General features: G+C 35.5%; 1 protein-coding gene across 1 annotated transcript; it reads right to left on the bottom strand.

Annotated features, from left to right (window-relative positions):
- Positions 1 to 17,985: 17,985 nt before the first annotated feature.
- On the bottom strand, positions 17,986 to 21,722 carry LOC149242092 (protein LATERAL BRANCHING OXIDOREDUCTASE 1-like). The gene is made up of 4 exons (XM_089367632.1): positions 21,409 to 21,722; positions 20,728 to 20,969; positions 18,558 to 18,879; positions 17,986 to 18,464 (listed from the first exon to the last, which is right to left on the bottom strand). The coding sequence occupies exons 1-4, from the start codon at positions 21,673 to 21,675 to the stop codon at positions 18,204 to 18,206; spliced, it is 1,092 nt and encodes a 363-aa protein (XP_089223758.1). The 5' UTR covers positions 21,676 to 21,722; the 3' UTR covers positions 17,986 to 18,203.
- Between the last annotated feature and the right edge of the window lie 2,647 nt (positions 21,723 to 24,369).

Below are 24,369 nucleotides of genomic sequence, written 5' to 3'. Positions count from 1 at the left end.
ATGTCTGTTAAGGCCATGTTATGGAAATAAAACTCAGACATCTTGGCCCTGTCCTCCAATGTACTTTGATCACAAAGATCAATGAATTGTATATAATCTTGAAATGGCATAGTGCCTCTCTGTGCCAGGGTCTTGATTTGGAACTGCAGCCACTGTTCCTTAAGGTATAGGGCATAGGATTTAGCTAGCATCATGCACTGGATTGCTTCCAAAGAGAGATTGGCCATACATGCCAATTGGTTCTCTTTTTCTTGCAATTGTCCTTTCAACCATGCATTTTCTGTCTCTAACTGATTTTTCATTATGGCCTCTCTGTCCCTCAAGCTACTTAGTTCTCTACCCATCTCCCTGAGCTTCTCCTCCATGTGACCAATGTCCTCCACCTGCTTGGACTTGGCAATCTGCATCCATCTATGAGTTCAGGCTCTCTCCTTCTCAAGCTCAAAGAATAATGGAATAGCAAATTTTTGTGGAATGACCCTACCCCTTCAATAAATCTGTAGTAGGAGTCAAGGTTAGGTTGGGGGCTAGGTTCCCTTAGCTTTAGGTCCTCTTCTTTAGTTTCTTGCTATAGGCTTCTATCCTTATCCAATTTTTAAGTCTCGTGCAGGTTTAGCAAAGTCTCTTGTAGGACTGCTTCTGCTTCTTGTAGGTCATGTTGTGTATCCTGTAGGAATTCTTTTCCTTTGGATGAGGTGGATCTAGTTACAGGCCTTCTTACATAGGTGATAGGAGACTTAGGAGGAGGAATTTTCTCCTGCTGTTTAGGTGAGTCCTCAATTACAATGGGAATTTTGGTTGAAGTTTGGGGTTTCCCCTGCCTTATCCTTTTGCTTTTCCTTGTTCTGAAATATAAGGGGGTCTACCTCTATTTTTTGCCTTTCTATTTGATAGGGGTGCTAAGAGTAGTGAGGGCAGCTGCTGCTTCTCTCTCAGTGGGTTCTGGAGACACTCTAGGTGACTCCTTCTTGTCTTCTTCCCCCTCTTTTTCATTTCCATTTTCCTCTATGTTTTCCCCCTCTTCTCCTCCTTCTAGATCCTCATCTTATTTATTAGTCTCCTCCTTGACATCTTCCATTTGTTTCCTCATCACCTTCCTTCTCTTTCTCATTTTCTTCCTCCTAATCTAATTCATCTTCATCCCTCTCTTCTTCTTCTCCATCTGTTTCAGTTTCTTCCTCATCTTTTTCACTGACAGTAGGACTAATGTCATATGTGAGGGCTTTGATATCTTCCTCTGTCTGCATGTCTCTGAAAATTTCCCATTGGATAGGAATTTTGAGGTTGTGGAGGGCATCTTCTATGATGATTCTAATTAAACCATGGTGGGATAACTATTGGTGGTTTCCCTCCTACACCTTTATGCTTGTATTTATCAGTGATTGTAGAAGGAAGTATGGTATCATGAGCCTATGGTGAGGAGGTGTTTCTGCTCCAAACCTCAATTCCTCAAGAACCCTAAAGTGATACCCATAAACCACACTATACCTACCCTCACATGATATGTATTTGATAAGGTGGTAGCTCCCCTCATTCCAGGGGTATGGTAGGCTTGCTCTCCTTCCTCCATTTTTGTCCTCAATGTGCTATTCTCCCTCTAAAAAGAACTTATTCTTGGTAATTTGGCTATCTCCCTTGTCTTCCTTTCTCCAAGGCACTCCTAGGGGAAGTGTGGTAATTCTGCTTATGAGTTCAGGGGTGAGCTCTATGGAGAGGCCTCTCACCACAACAGTGGCATGGACTCTGGTCAGTGGAATGAGGGAGAGAGAAAAATCTCGGCCACTTCATCATCATACCCTCTTAATTTTTCAAAATACCCCATCCAATTATGCCTTGTGAAGATTTCTAACACCTGAGGGTGTTGGTGGATTCTTACAGTGTTAATGGGCTCCCTATTAAACCCTCTTGTCATTTTGGTTGGTGAATTTTGAGGAGCTGAGATGGTTGACACAATTTTTTAATGTATAAGTAAATAACTAAAAGAACTGTGGAGACAATTCCCTTACACAGCTGCCAAATTTACTCAATACTAGGTGATTTTTTGTTCAATTCACTTTGAAAAAGGGGAGTAATTATAGATCCTACCTCCTCATGTGTTTATTGTAGCCAACCCCTGTGTTTTCCCTTCTGGAACTACTCTCGGCTAATCCTGTAAACTATTTGTCTGTATCTTGTAGGATTCTTGTGCAATCCTGTAGGATTTCTTGTGTGATCCTGTAGGAAGTCCTGCGCAGGAGGCAGATGGAATTTTCCTCTCCTATAGGTTGCCTAGGTATGAGAGTGACTTTGCTAGAGTGAGCCTCAAGGAAGTGAATGCATGAGTGCATCGAGATCAATGATTATTTCCTCTTATGGCCGAGTTATGTGAGGTGGTGTGCTAGTAGCGGAGGTACATTTTCTATTTTTGGATCGTTGGTCCCCACTACCACCTCGTCATTCCCCTCTCCTCATAATCAAATCCCAGTTCATGCCTTCGTAGACTTAACTACTTTTGTCCTTCTCCCCTCTTTCTTTGACTTGACTGCTGCCACGTGTGGGAGGAGCAACTGTTTTGTCTTCATCGACTGAACGAAGGTGGCCAAGTTAACTGGACATCTTTCACTTATAAACAAACTTACTCATAACCTTTACATATTTTGACTAAATTATGAAATTGAGAGAGTGAAATGAGATACTTACCTGTGGTGCTAATACGTTGTTTTAGTTGTTGAATACTAGAGGTGCTTGTTGTGTCTTGGCTGCATGCTACTTTTCCCTCCTTTTTTTATTTCTCTCTGATGATTCCTTTGATGTCTAGGTACCTGGTGTTGAAGATGATGGTGCTACTGCTGCTCTGGAGCTTTTTCTGCTCTTTGATCCTCATGCTGGAAGCTTTCTGTAATCATGATTTGTATTCTATGGGATAGGTTGCTACAGGATTTCCTACAGGATGTCCTGTAGTTGCTTCTCCATCAGAATTTCTAATCGTTTCTTCTGCTAGGATTTGAGGATGATGACGTGGATTGAGAGGAAGACTAGGAGTGTGGAGAATGAGAAATACTCAGGTGTTGCTCCCTTTTTCTCTTTGTTTCATTTTTTTCTCTGTGTTTCCTCTTGAGGACTGTGATTTTTTTTTTTTGGAAACTGATTTTTTTATGATGAACGCAGGGACGATCAAGGTGGAGAAAGGTATGGTAATGAAGTGGTGATGCAGGGATGTAATTTTTTTGACATGGCAGGTCATTTTCTTGCCCTAGGGTCACTTCCTGCAGGATTCCTGAGCCACTATAATTCGTACAGGATCATCTTGTAGGTTTACAGGGGATCCTGTAGAAAACACAGTCCCCTTGTAAAATGAAGCAAAGGAGTGAAAAAATGAAAGAAATGGTGGAGTGATGAATGATGATGATTGGAAAAAATAAAAATGTGAGTGAAATAGGTCCCTTTTTTATCCTCCTTTGTTCTCTGATCGTCCTCCTTGCTTACCTGCAAATAGAAATTTTCATGATTTTTCTCTCCTTTTTTTTTTAAACAATTAGTGTGCCTCTAAGATGTTTTCATCCTAACTGTTTGCCCTAGGCTCCCCAAGAGAGGTTTTCACCCAAAGATCTTTTCATTTTCTCCTTTTTTTGTTTTTTTGTCTTTTGGTTCTTTTTCTTTTTATTTCGACACCATTGGGGCACCCAAAGAGGTTTTCAACCCAACAGTGGGACTCAGGCACCTCATGGAGGTTTTCACCTGAGTCCTTATTTTTCTTTTTCTTTCTTAGTGATTTGATGAGGAAGGAGCTGAAACTTGCTCCACCACCATTATTGTTTTATTGATACCATCAATGAACTCTTGTTTTGACAATGGCCTCTTGTACTTTCAGTCTGTGCCCATTAACAAGTAAAAGAATGGCCTTTGCATCTATGGTTCTGATCTGCACTGAACCATTATCATGACATCTTCTATAACATAAGGTCCTAGCCATCTTGTGCTTAACTTTCCCTTAAGGTCTTTACATCTGGAATCATATAACAAAGCCCAATCACCTTATTGAAATTGCTTATCCTTGATGTTCTTATCATGCCAAATCTTCCTCTGAAGTTGGGTTACCTCTGTGTGTAGGAGGGCATGCATTCTGAACTCATCTAAACCATTTATCTGCAACAATCTCTCTTTTTGTGCACTGCTGAGATCTAGATCTAGTTGGGCTTCCATCCTGAATGTGCTATACTCAAACTCAATGGACAGTAGGGCCCTTTTCCCATAGACCAGCTCATAGGGTGTGAACCCAATGGTGGTCTTCCAGGTGGTATTATAGGCCCAAGTGGCCTCAATTAGTCTATCTGCCCAATATTTCCTACTACTACTAACCACTTTGGTCAAGATGCTCTCCAACACTCTATTGGTCACCTCCACTTGCTCATTAGCTTGTGGGTGATAGGGAGTGGAGGTCCTATGCTTGATCTTGTGCTAGCTAAGCAAGTCTTCAATCATGTTGGAGGTCAACTGACTACCTTGATCAGTGACTAGCTCTCTAGGGTACCCAAATTTGTAAAATACATTCTCCCTCAAGAACTCAACCACTTTCTCCTCTATTATTACCTTAATTGCCTTGGTTTTAGCCCACTTAGTCAGATAGTCAGTGCACACTATGATGTATTGTTTTTTCTTGGAAGGAGGGTCAATAGGTCCAATGAAGTCCATGCCCCACTTGTAAAATGCCTCGAAAGTCACTTGAGGCTGCAGAGGATTTTCATCCCTTGGAGTAGGCTTCCTCATCCTTTGGCACCGATCACACTAACTAGTAAATATTTTCACATCTTGATGAAGAGTGGGCCAATAATATCCTGCTTGTAACACTTTGAATGTTGTCCTCTTCGCTACAAAGTGACCTCCACAAGGCCCATCATGACAGGTCAGAAGGATGTCAAAGACTTCCTCCTCACTTAAACACCTTCTTAATATTTTATTTGGGCCGAGTTTGAAGAGATTTCCCCCAATCCAAGTGAAGGGGGCACTTTTCCTTACAATCTTGCTTTTCTCTTTGGAGGACAAGTTTAGTGGGAACTATGCATATACAAATATTTTGCTATGTCAGCAAACCATGGAGAGAGAACTGAAATGGCGAACAAGTGCTCATCCGGTAATTGGTCATCAACCATTCCCTCCTCACCTGCAGGCAGAGTTAATCTAGACAAAAAGTCTCCAACAACATTTTCCTTGCCAGGCTTATCAACAATAGTCTATAATAAAAGTAACCATATTATAATACGAGCATTCACATATGGCTTATTCATTAAATATTTGATTACAGCATGGTCAGTATGGACAAATGTTTGATAGCCTATAATATAATGCCTAAATTTGTTCAATGAATGCACAACAGCCAGGAGATCCTTTTCGATCAATGTGTAGTTCAGTTTCTCCTTTGATAGATTCTTACTGATAAAGTAAATGGCATAATCCAATTTTTCATCTATCTGACCTAGGGCTGCTCCTATGGCTTTGTGTTTCAATGGATACCATCAAATCCTCCACAATCCCCTTAGGGGTCACTGTGGAGCGGTCTGCAAGTTGCAGGACTGTTGTGCTCTTTCTCAATGAACCTTGGAGGTTGAGCTTGAGGATGGTGTCCTTGGTCATCACATTAATGAAAGCCCCAAGATCGATCAAAGTGTGTAGGACAATGGTGCCATTGATATGAACATCTACTATAGGGCTTCCAGTGTCCAAATACTTTGGACAGATTACCTGCCCCAACATTAAGTCAGATAGTTGTCTAATGACATTAATGGTAGGGGCATCTCTTTTTCACCTCCCTAGATGCTTGAAACACTTCTCTTTAATCTACTTGTTATAAATAGGTACATCCTTGATGGATTGAAGAAGTGGAATCTTGACACATAGGTTTTTCAATTCTCCCAAAAGTTCAATCTCTTTTGGGGTAGGCTGGAGTGGTTGAGTCAATCTCTCAAGAAAGGGTGGATTTACTCTAAGAATGCTTTCCTCTCTTTCTTCTTCAACCTCCCTAGGTGGAGGTGGAGGTTGGTTATTCGAGATAACTCTCCTAGATCTCAGGTTAATTTCCTAGATCTCCACCACATAAGCTGGATATGATGTCTCTCCACTTGTATACTTGTTGTGCATGTCTATTGTTCGGGTTCGGATTTGGCTGGGCAGGCATCTCAGGTTTTTTAAGTGGAGCATAGTGTAACAGTTGTGGTTAGGCATGTGGTGAAGGCAATAAGGTAGGAACATTGTTGTACTTGGGCCTCCACCCCTGGGGCGATGCATTCCACTGACGGTGTGGTGGAGCATATGGTTGAAATGACTAGCTGGTTGGTTGGGAATGATACTGAGATGCAAAGGACCAAGGAGGAGGTGTAGACCAGGAAGGATGAGCAGCGGGTCCCCAAGAAGGTATGGATGTGGTCTAGTTGGGGTTTTAATATGCATGGGATGACCCTTGAGGCTTGCATGCCTAGCTAGTATGGCCTAGGCCCATGAGGTCTCCTTTGGTTTATGTAACAGAGCTACTCAGTGACCCCTTCAACTCCTTGATATACATATTTGAGTCTAGGAAAAGAAGGGCACTTGTCTGTGGAGTGGTTTTCTTCACAGACTGAGAAAAATTCAATAGAATTCAATGGACATTCATTCCTAGAGTGACTCCTAGTGCAACTAGGACAGAAAATGGCCAAGGCTCTCTCTACTTCCTCCTACTTTCTCCTAATGTGCATAGTGTCCATTTGTAAGGCAAAGGTTTGCAGCATCTCACTTTTGAAATCTTCCAGCATGTTTCCAATTTCACCCTTGATGGATGAATTGGACGAGGATGTACTGACCATAGGTTGACTTCCCCTACCCTTTTTCCTTCCTGCCCTAGAATGGTTTATAAAGACAGTCTTGATATCCTCATAGGGAAACTGGTATATATCTCCTCCTACTAACAAATGTAGGGTATCCAAAAGATCTTCCTTTACTCCTCTAAGTAGGACCAAGTTCAGTGACTCAAGGTCAAGTGTGCACCTAACCATTTTGTAATTAAGTTGGAATTTTTCTTCATAATCCTCTAGGGATTCATCATTACCTAAGGTCATCCTAAAAATTCTTCTTTAGTATATTTAGACCTACAGTAGTCTCGATACTTGTTATTGAAGGCTTGTTGCATTCGAGCCCAAGTTGTGATGCTATCCCTATGTAAACCCATGAACTAACGCAAGGCTACATCCTTGAGGGTAGATGGAAATAGTTTCAACTTCTACTCATCATTTCTGTAGTCATAGGTTCGGCATATAACAACAAACCCAAATAGGAAAGTGTTAGGATCTTTTGTGGTTAGGCCATGGAAATGAGGAAGGGTAGAGGGGCTTATATTCTTCATCTTAGTGTCCCCATTGGTTTCCCTGATGGGGAAGGCACCCTCAACTCTCTCTCTATTCCCTCTGTCATTTTTGTTTTCAGCCATTGGCTCGGTAGGAATGGGTTCTTCTTCTTCTTCTTCCCTTGTAGGTTCTTCAAATATGTCTGGTTTCTCACCTAAGGGTTCCTCCAGTTCACAGCCACCGAAGAAGAGGGAAGGTTGGTTTTTTGATGCAGTGGGGGTATTTGGAAAAAATTTCCCTAAGTTATCCCTATTCCTACAAGGCATGAAAGGAAATGTTTTTGGTTTGGCTTTGTGTTTTCTTTTAAAAATTTTGGAAGTCTTTGCAGAACTGAAATTGCAGATTGAATGAAAACTACTGAGTGAATGAAAAACTAACTACTTCATTGAAATCTAACTTGCAGAATTGAAAGGAAAGGAAAGAATACAAAATGAAAAGGAAGCAAACTAAATTAGTTTTGCAGAAATGAAACTAATGGCATAATATTAGAAACAAGAAATAGAAGAAAGAAAGCAGTAATCACATATTACTCAGACACGTCCCCGGCAATGATGCCAAAAAGTGATGAGCACCAGTATTGCAGCAAGAAGGCTGCAACTCATGGGCTACCAGCTTTACTTTATCAACCTGGGGTTTGTACAAACTTGGAGGTGATAGTGTTGTATACACAAGTAAAAGCGATGGTTCTGCCTTTTGTCACTTTTCAGCTGGGAAGAGACCACTAGGGTTTTCAATAAAAACTTCTATGGATTCAGAAGAAGCTTGGTCCCTTGATGAAAGAAATAGAAATCTACTCTAAGAGAGAGTTTATCTACTACAATAATGAAAAAGAATGAAATTCAATGCTAAGGCACAACATTTCCTAATTAATTGCTAAGAGTTATGCTTTGCAATAATTCTAAATTAACATGAAAAAAATGCTAATGTCTAAGTATGGAAATTAAAACATCAACCATCACTGTTATGCACGTAAAGGATTGTAATAAATATGTTTTGCCTTTTTGTGCTTTTCATGAACAAATCAAGTGTGCAAGCTAATCCCTTTTGGTGATGTGGTAGGTGGCTTAAGGATGTTTATGGATGGATGGAAGGTTCAGGAGATGGTTGGAAGGTTTGGGAGACCCTTGGGTGACCTTGGGAGGCTTCCTAGAGGTTTTCCCTCAATTCGGCCTCAAAATAGGCTACTATAGGAAAACCTACAGGATGCACTAGAAACCTACAGGATTCCCTGTATTCCTAGAGGATACATCCGTGAGAAAAACGATGGGTGTTGGAGGTGATGGAAGGCTTATGGAAGGTGCTTGATGGGTGGAATGGAGTGAGAAAAGGCCTAGGATCACTCAGAACCCAAAACCAAGTTTAGGAGATGGTTGGATTCGCTCAAAATGCTTGGGGAAATTTCTATGTAAAATGATGAAATTGGTGAAGGTTTTGATGAAAACAAGGAATCCCTATGGGTGGATGAAATTGGAAGGTGGTTGTTGCTATGGGATCTCTTTCTACTTCTGAAGCACCTGCTTTGCATCAAACATGTGTAATTTCCAAAAATTCATGTAAACAAGAAGAATTCTCATGAGATAGAAAAGAAGAATTTAATGAACTAACTGTCTACCTTATGCATGAATAAATTGCTGAATAAAATGGAATCATGGATGAGATATACTGCAAGAATGAAGATAGAAGAGATGGCAATTAAATCCTACTTTGCAAAACTGATCAAATGCTAGTTTAAGTACAACAAACTCTAAATCTTATGAAAGAAATGGAAATTTGTCTTTTTGGGGCTGCATAAGGGTCTTTTCCTCAAATCATGATCCCAGAAGGAAGAAGTGAGGCCAAGACACCTACTGACAGCTTTGTGGTGCTTCTTTTATCCTTGCTAACCTACTACTGAAGTAAGGCACAAATGGAAGAAAACTAATAAACAATTAATCAAATCTACATTACTTGCAATAAAATACTTCTAAAAACAGTTTAACCATGAATCTATGAAACTAAGCTAAGCATAAAGATACAAGAAGAGGATTCTTTGCTTCTAGGTTTGGGCCCTAGCCTAAGAGCTTCAGCCCTCTGAGCTAACTCAGTACTGGATTAAGAAAAATCTCATTCTTATTGCCAAAGAAGAAAATTACATCAAAGTCTTCCACAAGTCTGGAGCTCAAAATTAACTAGAGTTTTTACAACAAAAATTTGAATCCTAATGAGGCTCTAGGCCTCTCTACTTATACAACTAAAGTCCCCAACGAATTCCTTAAATTTAGGGAGCCTCGGCTCCCAAACTCGAGATGAAATAACTCTTTGTCTATCACTTGCTCAGCTGCCTTCTAATCTTTATGACTTGGCTTCTTGCACTCTGCGATAGTGGGATTAATGGAGGAATATTCGAATGGGGAAGGAGTAAATGAGGAGGATTTACCTCCTACAATCTCTCTCCCTTGTCCCATTCGAGTTTCAAACCCTAGTCTTGCCAAAATTCCTTGATTTTCTCTTCCAAACCCGCATTCAATGCATATTAGTTCACTAGGCATAATATCTCACTTTAACTCATCTCATTAAACAAAACATAATCAAAACATGTAATAAGTTGTGAGAAGAGTTGGTTTGAATAAGCTAGGAGGTGAATTAAGGCCCATATAACTACCCAATGATGAGGCTCATCATATATTCCCATAAACTTACAGATAAGCGAATGGTCCTTCATTTAGTTTTGGGGTTCCTCAAGTTTGTTACTTAATATGATGAACTTTGGATTCTCGATAGCCTTGGGAAGGCAACGACTTTACATGCAGGCCTACCATTGGGCTCCGAGAATCGGTCCTTCACTTCCTCCATTCTTCCCTCCAGATGAGTTTTGTGTCCTTGAAGTTTTCCCTCAAATGGCATTTCAATAGGAGGGGTTTTACCCCATCCCTTCGGAGTTGATCATGCCAAACGACCACTAATGTGGACTACTTACAAACCCTCAAACCTAAAAATTTAGAAATCATAACAAGAGTTTATGTAGCAAGAATCGTGTCAATCACGTGCAAAGCCCTCATTTGCTTCCCTCTCATTCCAAGGCCAAATTTACTTATCTTAACCTATAAATGAGAAAATGTATAGCTCTTATTTTATTATTGAGCTAATTTTTTGTTAATTTCTTGAGGAGGCCTATCTTAGACCTCAAAATTCCCCTATTGCATTTCCTCAGTATGTGTGCACATTCCTCGGGATGCAAGTGTACTTTTGTTAGGAATGGATGCAATTTTTTGCCAGACCTTAACACATGTTCTTCAACCCGAGGTGTTGTCTATTTGCATGTAGACTTGCAATGGTAAATTTGATTTGAATACTCATTCTAAACAGAGCTACTATAGTATGACATTTGGTTCAAGGATCATTTCAATTGCATCATATTATTTGTTGAACTATCTTAGACTATTTGGGTTTTGAGAAATGATGGGAGTGGCACAAATAAGTGAAGAGAGGTTTGAAAGCACAATAGTGAGTGTATAAATAAATTAAGGAATACTTAATAATAAAATGGTGACTGGGGATTTAGAGAAAATAGTGTTCATATGGGAATTATATCACATAATGAATGAAAATTTCATGTCAAATAAGGTAAGGTATTAACTTTTAGAAACATGTCATTCCTTATTTTAATTATATATTTTTAATTAGGGAATTTCTTATAGATAAAAATTTGTATCTCTAGGATCAGCTGACCTTCAAGGACCAACCATTCAGGGGAGAGAGAGATAGAGAGATAGGAGTGATGGCAGAGAAGTAGGGGGAGAGGGGGAGAGAAGTAGCACAAAATATCAAACATGTTTCAGAATGTGTGTGTGGCCCTACCAAGGCCCACCACACATGAAAAGGGTTAGGGAGGAAGGTATGTGGTTTTTAGTCTCAGGAAAACGTGTGTTTTCCTTAGAATGCATGTGTTCTTTTGTCAAAAAAGCGTGCATATTTATGCTAATAATTAACATAAGTTCTTCAATGCTAAGTGTTGGTTATTTGCATGTATACCTTCAATAGTAAATTTCATTACAAAATTCATTCTATATAGAGCTACTAAAGTATGACATTTGGTTCAAGGATCATTTCAATTGCACCATGATATTATTTGTTGAACTATCTGGGATTATTTTGGTTTTCAAGAGAATGATGGGAGTGGTACAAAGGAGCAAAGAGAGGTTAGAAAGCACAACTATGAGTGAATTAATTAGCGAAGAAATATTTAGTAACAAAATGGTGACTAAGGATTTCAAAAAGGAAGTGCTCATATAGGAATTATAGGAGATAATGAACAAAAAAATCCATGTAAGGTATGATTTTTAGGAATCTTCCATTACTTGCTCTATTTATAGATTTTTTATGAGGGCATTTCATATGGATAAACATTCTTGTGACCAGGATCATTTGGGTTTCGAGGACCATCCATGGTGATGAGAGAGAGATAGAGAGAGAGAGAGAGGAGCAATGGTAGAGAAAGGAGTGGAGAAGGGGGGCAGAATTAAAGCCACAAATTGCACACATGTTTCAAAATGTGTGTGTAATCCTACCAGTATCCACCACACATGAAAAGGAATAGGGATGATGGTAGGTAGTTGTTAGTCTCAAGAAACAGACACATTCATAAGAATGCATTCATACTTTTGTCAAGAGTGCATGCTCATTTCTACCATTCATTTACACATGATATTATATGCTAAGGGTTATCTATTTGAAGGGAAACTTTCAATGATATATTCAATTCAAACACTTGTTCTAGATAAAGCTACTAAATCACGAAGTTTGGTTCGGGGATTATTTCAATTGCACCATATTATTTTTTTAACTATCTGGGATGATTTGGGTTTTCAAGAGCAATGATGAGAGCAACACAGAGATACAAAGAGAGGTTGGAAAGTGCAACTATGAATGAATAAATCAGTGAAAAGATACTTGGTAACAAAATGGTGACTAAGTATTTTAAAAATATGATGCTCATATGGGAATTATAAGAGATTATGAATGGAAATTGTATTCCAAACAAGGTGAGTTATTAATTTTTAGAAATCTATCATTGCTTTAGCTATAGATTTTAATGATGGCATTCTTAGGGATAAACATTCTTGTGTCTAGGATCATCTAGGTTTTGAGGTTCACCTAGGTTTTGAGGAAAACCCATGGTAGTGGTGCCAAGTAGTGAACAGAGGTTGGAAAACAAAAAAAATGACCAAAACCAAAGTTTAAAAGGGGCTTTTGTGAAGGAGGGATTGATGGAGAAAGGGATGGATAGATCAAGAGAATAAGGGGAGTGGGTTGGAGGGGTGGTTAGGGAGGGACAAAAAGAGAGAGAGATGGCGGGGGGTGCGGAGAGAGGGAGGGAGTGCGGTGAGGGACAATCTTTAGCTCAATGAAATTCCAAAACTGTGACACATTGTCCAAAATGAGGGGGGGGAATGGCAATGGGCACATAAAAAATATGATGTGTCGGGAGCATGTGCATGTTACTAAGCACGTGTGCACATTTCTAGTAACGTGTGTGCATTCTTAATCCATGCTTACCTAGCACCCTAGCTAGCATCATGGTTGGTAATTTAGGGCTTATCAAGGCTTAACACCCAAGACAACATGTGTTTTCCTTAGAGTGCATGTGTTCTTTTTTCAAGAATGCATGAGCATTTATGTTAGTCATTAACATGTGCTTTTCAATGCTAAGTGTTGTTTATTTGCATGTATACCTTTAATGGTAAATTTTATTACAAAACTCATTCTATATAGAGCTACTAAATTATGACATTTGGTTCAAGGATCATTTAAATTGCACCATATTATTTGTTGAACTATCTGGGATTATTTTGGTTTTCAAGAGAAATGATAGGAGTGGCACGAAGGAGAAAAGAGAGGTCATAAAACATAACTATGAGTGAAGTAATTAGCGACGAAATATTTAGTAACAAAATGGTGACTAAGAATTTCAAAAGGGAAGTGCTCATATTGGAATTATAGGACATAATGAACAAAAAATTCCATGTAAGGTATGAATTTTTAGAAATATTCCATTACTTGCTCTATTTATAGGTTTTTTATGAGGGAATTTCTTATAGATAAACGTTCTTGTGACTAGGATCATTTGGGTTTCGAGGACCATCCATGGTGATGAGAGAGAGAGGATAAATGGTAGAGAAGGGAGTGGAGAGGGTGGGGAGAAGTAATGTCACAAAATTTCACACATGTTTCAAAATGTGTGTGTAATCCTACCAATGTTCACCACACATGAAAAGGGCTAGGGAGGATGGTAGGTGGTTGTTAGTCTCAAGAAACGTACACATTCGTAAGAATACATTCACACTTTTGTGATGAGTGCATGCACATTTATACCAATCATTTACACATGATCTTCGATGCTAAGGGTTATCTATTTGAATGCAAACCTTCAATGATAAATTCCTTTCGAACATTTGTTCTAGATAAATCTACTAAATCACAATGTTTGGTTCAAGGATCATTTCAATTACACCATATTATTTTTTGAACTATCTAGGATTATTTGGATTTTCAAGAGAAATGATGGGAGCGACACAAAGTTACAAAGAGAGTTTGGAAAGCACAAATATGAGAGAATAAATCAGCAAAAAATTACGTGGTAACAAAATGGTGACTAAGGATTTTGAATATGTGGTGCTCATATAGGAATCATAGGAGAGTATGAATGGAAATTTCATTCCAAACAAGGTGACTATTAAGTTTTAGAAATCTATTATTGCTTGTTCTAGCTAAGATTTTAATGAGGGCAATCTTATGGATATATGTTCTTGTGTATAGGGTCATTCTTGAGCCATGCCTACTTGGCACCCTAGATGGCATCATGGTTGGAAATTTAGGGTTTTCAAGGCTTAACACCCAGGAACACATGCATGTTACTATGAATGTGCATGCACTCTTATGGATACATGTTCTTGATGAACCTATTGTCACTTATGAGACTCATTTACATTTCACAGTCATTATTGGGCATCTCAAGGTAGTATAATTTTAGATTTTATAGTCCATCTCTAGACTCTTTAAACTTATATTATTGTGTCACCAATTTTGAATTGGTATTATGATTTAAAGTTACTTATCTATGTTATTAGTTTAGTTTCTCTAATGAAAATCAATAAAAATAAATACTTCTATTTTTAAAATAATACAAACCTTTAATCAATTAACATATATTGTATATAACCTGTATAGATCCATCTTAACCATGGATCTAGAAAGAGTCGAGAGGGATCAAATATTTTGAAGTGAAAACCTTTTTAGAGTGCAAGACATGAAAAAATGCTTGTGGCTCAAGAGATTTGGTCCCCCTTGCTACCTTATAAAAATGTTATTAAAATGGATCTATTTATCTATCTAAATAGATAGATATTATTTTTCATGGTTTAAATTGCATTTTTAATGCATAAATATATTCAAAGCCTTGAAAATCCCCTTGGCCACTTGGATTGTGTAGACTAATCAACTTAAACTTACAATTCCAACAATCTTTACTATATTTCATACAAAAATAAAAAATTAAAATAACTTGAAAAGGGATCAAAATGTAGAATAGCGATGACTACAAACATAAGATTTTATTTTTTCTAATTAATTTATATAAAATAATATATGCATAGTTTTTAGTTTAGCCATATATATATATATATATATATATATATATATATATATATATAGATATATATATAGATATATATATATATATATATAGATAGATATATATATATATAGTTGATATTGAATCATTTTACTTAACATGAGCATTGAAATATTTTATCTTTGACCCTCATTGAATTTCTTTTATTTACATTTTCTTTTGGGCACTCAAATATTTTGTTATCGTTAACATTCATATAATTTTCTTTTACTTTCAATTACTTTTTTGGAAGCATTGAAATAATATTTTCCTCAAAAAAATCATAACTGTCATTAGATAATGAAACATTGCATTCTAATGAAGCATCCTATTGCCTTTTGATAGTCCTGGTTGTCAACAAAACTAATGAGAGCAAGCAATAGTTGTCCAAGATCAAGATATACATGATCTGAAAACTGCATGAATAAATAGTGCATAACATAAACAACTTTATGTTTGTGTGTGTCATCCATAATCGTGATCAAAATAAATAATAATAACCGATCATTCAATTATTGAGGATGTTGGATTCATTCATTGAGTGGCTAGTTGTATTAGCCCTGTGAATCACCCCTTATCAATTCAATGATTTCCCATACTCCAAAATCATGTGAAGCACCCTCCTTAGAGAGTGTGTTTGTTGTTGTATTGTGTTCCATTTATATGTGGCAACATGAAGCATAGTCAAAAGCATGTTTTATATGGAGTATCTCTTCAAAAATAGACAACATTATGAGATTGTAGCATCTCTAAACCTCATTGAACTAGTTTATGACAATCATGGAGTCTCCAAAAATCTACAATGATCGGCATCATTTTTTATGAAAAATAAAAGAAGTTATTTTAGTGCAATCAACTCCACATAATTATTGCATCCTCTTTCCAAACCAATATGATGTTTGAAAGAATTATTTTTCTAGAGGAAAAGAATTGCCCCTCTCCCACATACTTTGTTTGCAAGGGATGCCCCATCAAAGTATTCCCAAGAGAGAGAAGTATTGATTTATTCAACAATGACATTCTAAGAAGCATGAATAGAAACTGATGAAGGCAGGAGTGAGTATATCGCTAGAACCTGTGCATCCACTTTATCAAGAGAGGAAAGTTGATCTTGGAAAATGAATTTATTTCTAACAATCCACACTCCCCATCAAATGAGTGGGGGAATGTCCCTAAAATGTTTCACATTTATTTGTTCCCGCCAGTGTTTCTATGCTTGAACGAAAGACTCACCTTGCCAAGTTGTTCTAAATCCTAGCTTATTTATGCAGAAATCCCATAATATCCACAATGTGAAAGGGCATGTCAAAAAATGGTGAACCATTGATTCTTCTCCATTCTTACAAAGAGAACACCATCCACGAGCTTTCCTTTTGTCTCTTTTATAGATTGTCCTAGGTAGGAATTTTATTTTCCAGGAGACACCACAGAAACACATGTGCTTTTGCAAGGCTACTCAATTTCCATATTTTTTTTGGCCACCACTCCAAAAGCCTATGGCTTACTAGAAATAATTAATTTAAGGTAGCCCATTTAGGAGTGTATTCCCCAAAAAGAGAGTGGATCCAACATACGGAATTGCAGGGCTACTCAATTTCCATATTTTTTTTGGCCACCACTCCAAAAGCCTATGGCTTACTAGAAATAATTAATTTAAGGTAGTCCCATTTAGGAGTGTATTACCCAAAAAGAGAGTGGATCCAACATACGGAATCCTCCCTAATCCTCCCTATCTCGTAGCCACACATGCAAAGAATTCAATGTTGATGTGTAATTTTGCCACTATTCCACATAAGCTACCAAAAGATTCAACTAGCGTCATCAGCCCAAATAGATGTGTTCATATTGTTTAAGTGCAATCCTTCCGAAAATGTTTAGGAAAGTGACCATTTCATGCTAGACTCTCTTCAATTATTTAGAAAGACGATAAAATAGCATTTGAATTTTTTTAGCTGGAGAATCCATTCTTCAACTTTGCTAGAATATATATATTTTGTGTAAAACTTGTGACCATAAGCTCTTTGTGGTAAAAAAATTGGGTATTGAAATATTTTATTATGGTCAACATTAGTGTGAGAGAAAGAAAGAGAAATTGATTTTAAAATAAATTAGTTATGATAGATATTTGAACAAATTATTTAAGTGTTTTGAAGTATTTTTAAAAGGAATAAGAACTATACATTTTGTTGATAGTAAAAAGTGAAAATAAGATATTCTTTTTACATTTAGTTACTTTATCTCTCTCCAAATCTAAAATAAAATTATGTTACTTCATATGGATATCCAATCTTTTATTTATAACTAAGAGAAATAATCAAATATTTTTATCACATCTCCCATGCACCACACATATTTATTCATTTTATTTTTTAATTGTAACTAATATTATTATTTTTATATTATTTTATTTTTATTTTAAAAAAAACTTTATCAATCCATCACACATTCTCTAAAATATATCACTCTATACAATAAACAAATTTAACACACACATATTAAACAACTTGATAATAAACTAAATTAAAATTTAAGAAAATTGTACCACACAATCTCCTCTTCCACACAGGCTCTTCTCTTTCACACAATAGTGAATTAAAAAATGAGTGAAAACCCATTTACACCATTTATTTAATAATGAATTCATGATTCTGATCCTAAGACACGTTTTATGTGAGGAAACATTTGCTAATAATTTAATAGAATAATCTATGTATTTGACTATTACGTTCACTGAGGCATACATACTCTACCTGTTCTGATTTAAACTTATAATTTTTTAAGAAAAAACACATAACTATTAAATCCACTTCCACTTAAACTATATATGATAAAACATAAATAGTATGAAAATTCTTCATTATAAAAATATAAAAATAAAATAAAAAATAACAATAATAAAAAAATAAACTCTCAAATCATTTTTTTATTAAAAAAATATATCAAAAAAAACTCGACAATAAACCCGCATTGTATAATATTTTTTATTTACTTAGTGCTTCATAGATTTGTGCCTATTTACCGGCCCGTTGTGTTGTGAGGGATGATACACGTGATACGCCTGTACATGTATATTGGCTGAGGGATTCTGATCATCCTTGTATTTTTTTATAAACAGTCCATATCTTATTTGATAGCAAATGAAACAGTGGAATTGGCAGGTTATTACTGGAGTGACAACATACAGAAAACATATAGACTAATGATCAACCGAACGTGGAAGAATTGAATTTAGCAAATTCAATGGCATTCTTCCCTTCTAGTTTGCTGGCAAAATAATTTCGAAGATATTCGCTACGCTTGAAAGTTCTGTACTTGCACGGATTCAACTCATGTATAAGCTCAGCAGCAGGACCAACTTCGGCTTCTTCGCCCGGATTGCAGAATGCTGCAACTGAAATTCGACCTTTCTCCTTGTTAGTCACCGCCCTATGCTCGATACTTTTGTATTTGCCATTACTAATTACCTGTGCAAACAAGAAAGCTATTAGCGTTTGTTTTAGTTTCTGGATTTCAGGGACATTAACATTCAATCAAACGCTGAGAGTCTTTTAATATACCTCTATCATGTCCCCGATATTCACAACGAGGCCACCAGGGATGGGTTCAGCTGGAATCCATTCACCATCTTTACGAACATGCAGCCCTGTAACGTCATCATCCTGCAGCAATATGGCGATACCTCCTCCGTCTGAGTGAGCGCTCAACCCTAAAACGAGATCGGGTTGTGGACAGGGCGGGTAGTAATGCATTGCCTCTGAGATTTCTGCAAACTGATTGACAAAGCAGTCTGGAGATTGTAAACCAAGATTCTTCGCCAACAAATGCAAAATTTTATTGCCAAGCTTTTGAAGCTCCACGGCATACTCCTCTACGGTTTGCCTGTAATAAAATAAAAGCAATGTTATATTTAAGCAATAGTTTAAAGAAAAATAAAAGTCAGTAATAATTTAATGAAGCAAGGTTATATTTAAGTAAAAATAAAAGTCAGTAATAATTTAATGAAGCAAGGTTATATTTAAGTATGAGGTTAATAGAAAATAAAAGTTTTGTTTAAGGGTTGGTGTAGATGAGGCCGGCTGTGATTTAGTCATCTTGTTTAGGTTTTCTCAAGTCACATGTTAAGCCTGATGTAATTTCATGAAATCAAATCACTTCACAAAGAAAAATTAATAATTTAACCGTTTTATTTATTTATTTATTTTGGCTAAAAAAAATTATAATTTTTTTTGGAAGTTTAAGTTTGAGAGTTACTAGTGTTTAGTATTTTTTAAGTCACTAAATCCATTTATACATTCAAAAACACACAATTAAAATTGAGGATCTTAAGAAAAAAATTATGGCTAAATTTTGGAGGATAAAAAGGACAAAAACATACTAATAACAGTTAAATAGCTTCCATAATTAACCAGTGTTGCCATTTTAGTCCTTATCACTTAAGTTAGAAATTATGTTTTGTCAAAAATTACAAAAAAGACTATAAGCTACATCAGTTAATGTTGAATTAATAATAGCCAATAAGCAAATGGAATCCTATAGTCTTGTTTTGGCAAGAATTATTAAATTGAGATGTGAAGTTAATATATTAATTTCTTACTCATGCACAAGGATTTGCATAAATTTTGATGGGTTCTAACCACTAGTAAGCCTACACATTTACACTTTTATTCCTACATAAAGTGCTAAGGAAAACATAAATAATGGTGGAAAGTAATTCCTAGTAAGTAGATTTATTTACATCTCATTCTTATCCATATTTAATGCAAAGATTTGCTTAAATTATAGTGGGAAGTAACTCATGGTAAATATGTTATTCCCCTGAGTATGAACTATTTTCAAGAAATTTATTTTTGAATAGTTTTCATTCAAAAATAATACAAAATAGATCAAAATTATGCAAAAATATTGCAACCATATCCATAAATTATGGTATAAAATATGTCTTATCCAAATGGGGCTATATTGTACAAAGGTTACAATAAGACCTTCAAGTTATGGTCCAATTCATTGTTTTTTTAATAATTTGAAAAAATAAATATTTATTTTTCAAAGTTAAACATTGTAAATTGTATTGTTCAATGTTAAACTAATAGTGATCAATAGGTAAATTGATTGCTACAGTCTTTCCTTAGCATGGATTAATAACAAGTCTATTGTTATTTTTATTTTCACTGTCCATTTGTTGTAGTCTATCATATTTTGGAGGTTTTACCGTCTACTTTCCAATTTCGATTTGTTGGAATCACAAGTTTGAGTTGTGAACTTTCCCTAATCCAACTACCCTAGTGCTTTCAAAGTATTAAACCCAAATATATGTAGTCAAAAACCCAATTTAACAACATAAATCAAACTTTGACCAAAAAAATAGATTCAACCCAAAAACTTTTGATAATTGATATAATTAAATCAGTATAGATTTATCTTAATTCCAAATCTACCAAATATCTAGAAAGATCAAAATTTTTAACGTGAAAATATCTTTTAGAATAAAAAAATATTTGATCTCACTTGAAAATCCCTCAAATGAATCTAAATTGGTAGTAAAGAAATGCTGTTACTAAATAAATAAGCATTTTTATTTTGATTATCAACTTCAAAATATTTTTAACTGGGCATAATGAATTCAATTTTTCAAAAATGACTTCAATTTTTTTGGCCAGTCTATTCAAGAAAATTCCAATTCTAGTTAAACTCGCGGAAATAAATATAAACCAAAAGATTGAAACCTACAAAAATTCCGCTGGAATTGTAGGCCAGAATTTCATGTTTCGCTTTTCTGGAGGCATGAGAGTTAGATACAGAAGATCTGTCCAGTCCAGCTGCTGATCGTCCGAGACTACAAAGGCCTGTCCGTAGCCTTCGCGTTCTTGCACGGCGTACTTCAGCTTTTCCTCCGATGGAAGTTGAAAGAATTCTCTCGCAGTTTCCCTGGTTCGCTCTATCAGAGAACCAGGAATCCCATGATTCACCACCTGACAAATAAACAAAATTAGCTCAGATTAGGTTATGTTTAATTTTAATGTTGGATGGAAAATTGATCTATCCATAAGTGGAATTGAGTGGTTTTATGGATGATCTATGTATCAATTAAATGAAAAACAAACCTATTAGTTAAATGACAAACAAACAAAATTAGTTTAGTTTAGGTTGCGCTTCAATATTAATCTTAATGTTGGATGGAAGATTGATCTATCCACTAGTAGAATTGAGCTCTGTCCTAGATGATCTATGCATCTGTTAAATTGTACTAGGTAGAGCTAGTTCAGATACCCCTCAAAATAGTTTAATTTTTCCAAAAATAACTCTTATTTTCAAAATCTCTAGAAAATTTGAACCTATAATCTGATAAAGAATAAATCCACACAAACCAATTAATCTACATCTCTTAAATTATAAATATATTTTCTTTACCTGAAAAAATCCCCACGCCTCACAAGCTACGGCAAGTTTCTCCATCTCTTTCCCACTGCAACCATTATTTCCCAGTAGCAACTCCATATCGATTACGGGGATGCCAGATTGAGAGGCAGAATTCGTTAGGGATGGTCTCTCATTCTCCGATCTGATAAATCTTTCGGGCAGTGTCTGGTCGGAGTTACTCACGTCTTGCACGATCGGGACTGAAAACCTTTTGGAAGTTCCATCAGCCAAGTTATATGCTGCTGCTGTGCTCAACATTATTCTCAGAACAACAAAGCCTAAAATTGCTAGATACTTCTATCACAAACGACTTCAAGTAGGTACTCTATTCACAGAGCAGTAGAAATTTATAGGGCTGTAACCACAGAAATTCCACCGCCTACCCTTGAAATGCCTATATAATTTCATCACAAACGACTTTTAGAAGCTAAGGTGAGATCATGTGTTACCCTACCAAGAAAAACGAACAGTAGTAGCTGAGCACATAAAAATGTCCAGATGCCTGAATGTTGCCCGATTGTGAGTTAGAATCACATCTAGGGACTATTTTTTGACGTTGCCTTGTCCTGTAGTCGATGAAGTCCAATTTTTCCAGCGAACGTGTATAGACTAACATTGGAGTCTTCGACCATATGTTTTTTTCAAACGATTTATCAAAGATTTACACCTGGATATCCTCTCAGCTTCCGGGCATGTTTTTCTGGAAATTACATTACTTTGTGAGTTTCGAGATGGAACGTGTTTTCAAGCTGGCTGCTTCCTGGCAGTAATATTGTCACTGTATATAAAACAATTTTTGTTTATAAATACAATTATATAGTTTTTTCGTGCTGAAAAAAAAGACTTATCAAAGATTAAACCCCACATTACATAAGACTTATCAAAGATTAAACCCCACATTACATTAATAAACTGAGCTACTCATTGAACTGCTTGATAATGAATGTAACTACGAAATACTTGAAATATTTGATAGATACACATCAGGAATGAAATCAAATAATTGATTTTGCAATCTTGTTTATCAAAATCTGCATCCCACTTGTACTCAAAATTCACCCTTTACAAGGATAATTTCCTACCCCATCTCACTAAATTAAATATAATCAACTATGATGTTTGCATGAAGTGTATGCATGAATAGTAATATGAACAGTATATAATATAAAAACAATTTAATTTAAAAAAAATTATTGGTAACAAATTTGTTTTGTTTTAAAATTTTCATTTACATGTTTTAGAAGTTATTTGTAAGTTAATTTTTTTCCGAGTGGGTAGATTTTGGAATATTTAGAAATTAGATAAATAAAAAGAAAATGAAAATCGAATAATTAATTTTGCATTCTTGTCTATCAAAATATGTACACAAATTTGACCCTTTTGCAATAAAGTTATTGGAGAAATTTTTCTTAACCTATATAACCAATATGATGTTTGCATGAGGTGTATTAATTGGGATGAATAAGTGACATAATTATCAAGCTTGGGGATGAATAAGTGAATAATTACCAAGTTTGAATTTCAATTAATTGGAATTGTTACTAAATTGAATATAATCAATATGATGTTTTTAGAAAGAAAGAAAGAAAATATTTTAACATTCACTGCTTCTTCATCTGCTTGATGTCTTCGACCTTTTTTCTCTAAAGCTTCAAAATAAATGCCCTAAGTTTCTCCACAAACCCCTAGCTAAATAGATTATCCCAAAAGCTAGCTGCTAGAATATCTGCATAAGTTTCCCTGTTGTCTTTCAAGGCCTCACATTATAAAATGAAATGTTTCTTTGTTTTCACTTTTCCGGAAGAACAAAAAATGCACTCTTTCCTCCCACACTTTTTTTCGGCATTTTCCAGCACCCTGTTTCACAACGGAGTTGATGAGAATTAGGCCTTAAGTGAGTAATGAGAATTTTGGCTCTCCAAGAAATATTGGTCTTTATGTATGCTTTTGGTTGATGACTATGAGTGAGATTAAACACTTCAATATAGTATTTTTTCTTTCTTCCTAACTCTTAAGTGTATTAATTTAAATGAATATGTAATATAATTACCAAGTTTAAATTTCAATCAATTAAAATTGGATATAATATGAAAATAATTTAATTCAATTTTTTTTAATTAAAAAATGTGTATTTTAAAAAAAATAATTTATATGTTCTAAAATTTATCAAATTTACTTATAATTCAAGCTCTTCTAAAGAAAAAGTGCATGTTGATTTAACTTGCCTCCTCACTGGATCATTCTCAAAGCCTCAATGTATAGTCTTCTTAATATATTTTATGATATGTATAGTCTTAATAATATATTTTATGATATATAGTCTTCTTTATATATATTTTTTTATGATTTAAGTCCGGAGAAATTCTTATTGAAACAATTTTAAGTGAGATCGTATTATATTTATTTTGATGTTTCAATTCATGTAATTGTTTTATTTTAGCTTCGAGAATGTAGTTTAATATTTAGGTGGGAAGATTTGGTTCATTTTGATGTCTCCCATTCATGTAATTGTTTTATTTTAAACCGTAAAATGTAGTTTAATAGTTAAACGAAGAAATTTGGTTCCAATATTATGATCCAATTTTAGACTCTAAGTACTATCTTTTTAATAGTTGAAAAAAAATTACTGCTCAATTGTTTAATTGTTATAACAAGGTAGTTAGTAGTTAAGGAGATTGTTATTAGTCCCTGCCTGGGACTAATAGCGTTCGATCAGGCGTTGACTTTCTATTAATTTGAGTTGACCGGAGCATTAAATTGATGTTTTTCCCTTTTATCCAAAGTTTTATTTTAGAGCTTGGATGTTTTTTTGCTTTTTATCCAAAGTTTTATATTGGAGGTCTTATTGCCGGGTTACTGAATTTCCAAATCCAATTTTTTTTTTAACCAAAGTTTGGATGGCTCGTTTAAAAATGTGGTGACAAGTTATATTTTATCTAAAGTCTGGAAACA

Source organism: Pinus tabuliformis, chromosome 8, assembly GCF_031772625.1.
Source record: "Pinus tabuliformis cultivar Carrire ecotype Pingquan chromosome 8, CPIR1, whole genome shotgun sequence".
Taxonomy (NCBI): Eukaryota; Viridiplantae; Streptophyta; class Pinopsida; order Pinales; family Pinaceae; genus Pinus; species Pinus tabuliformis.
Note: the sequence above shows the minus strand (reverse complement) of the source record. Positions and strands in the feature narration are given on the sequence as shown.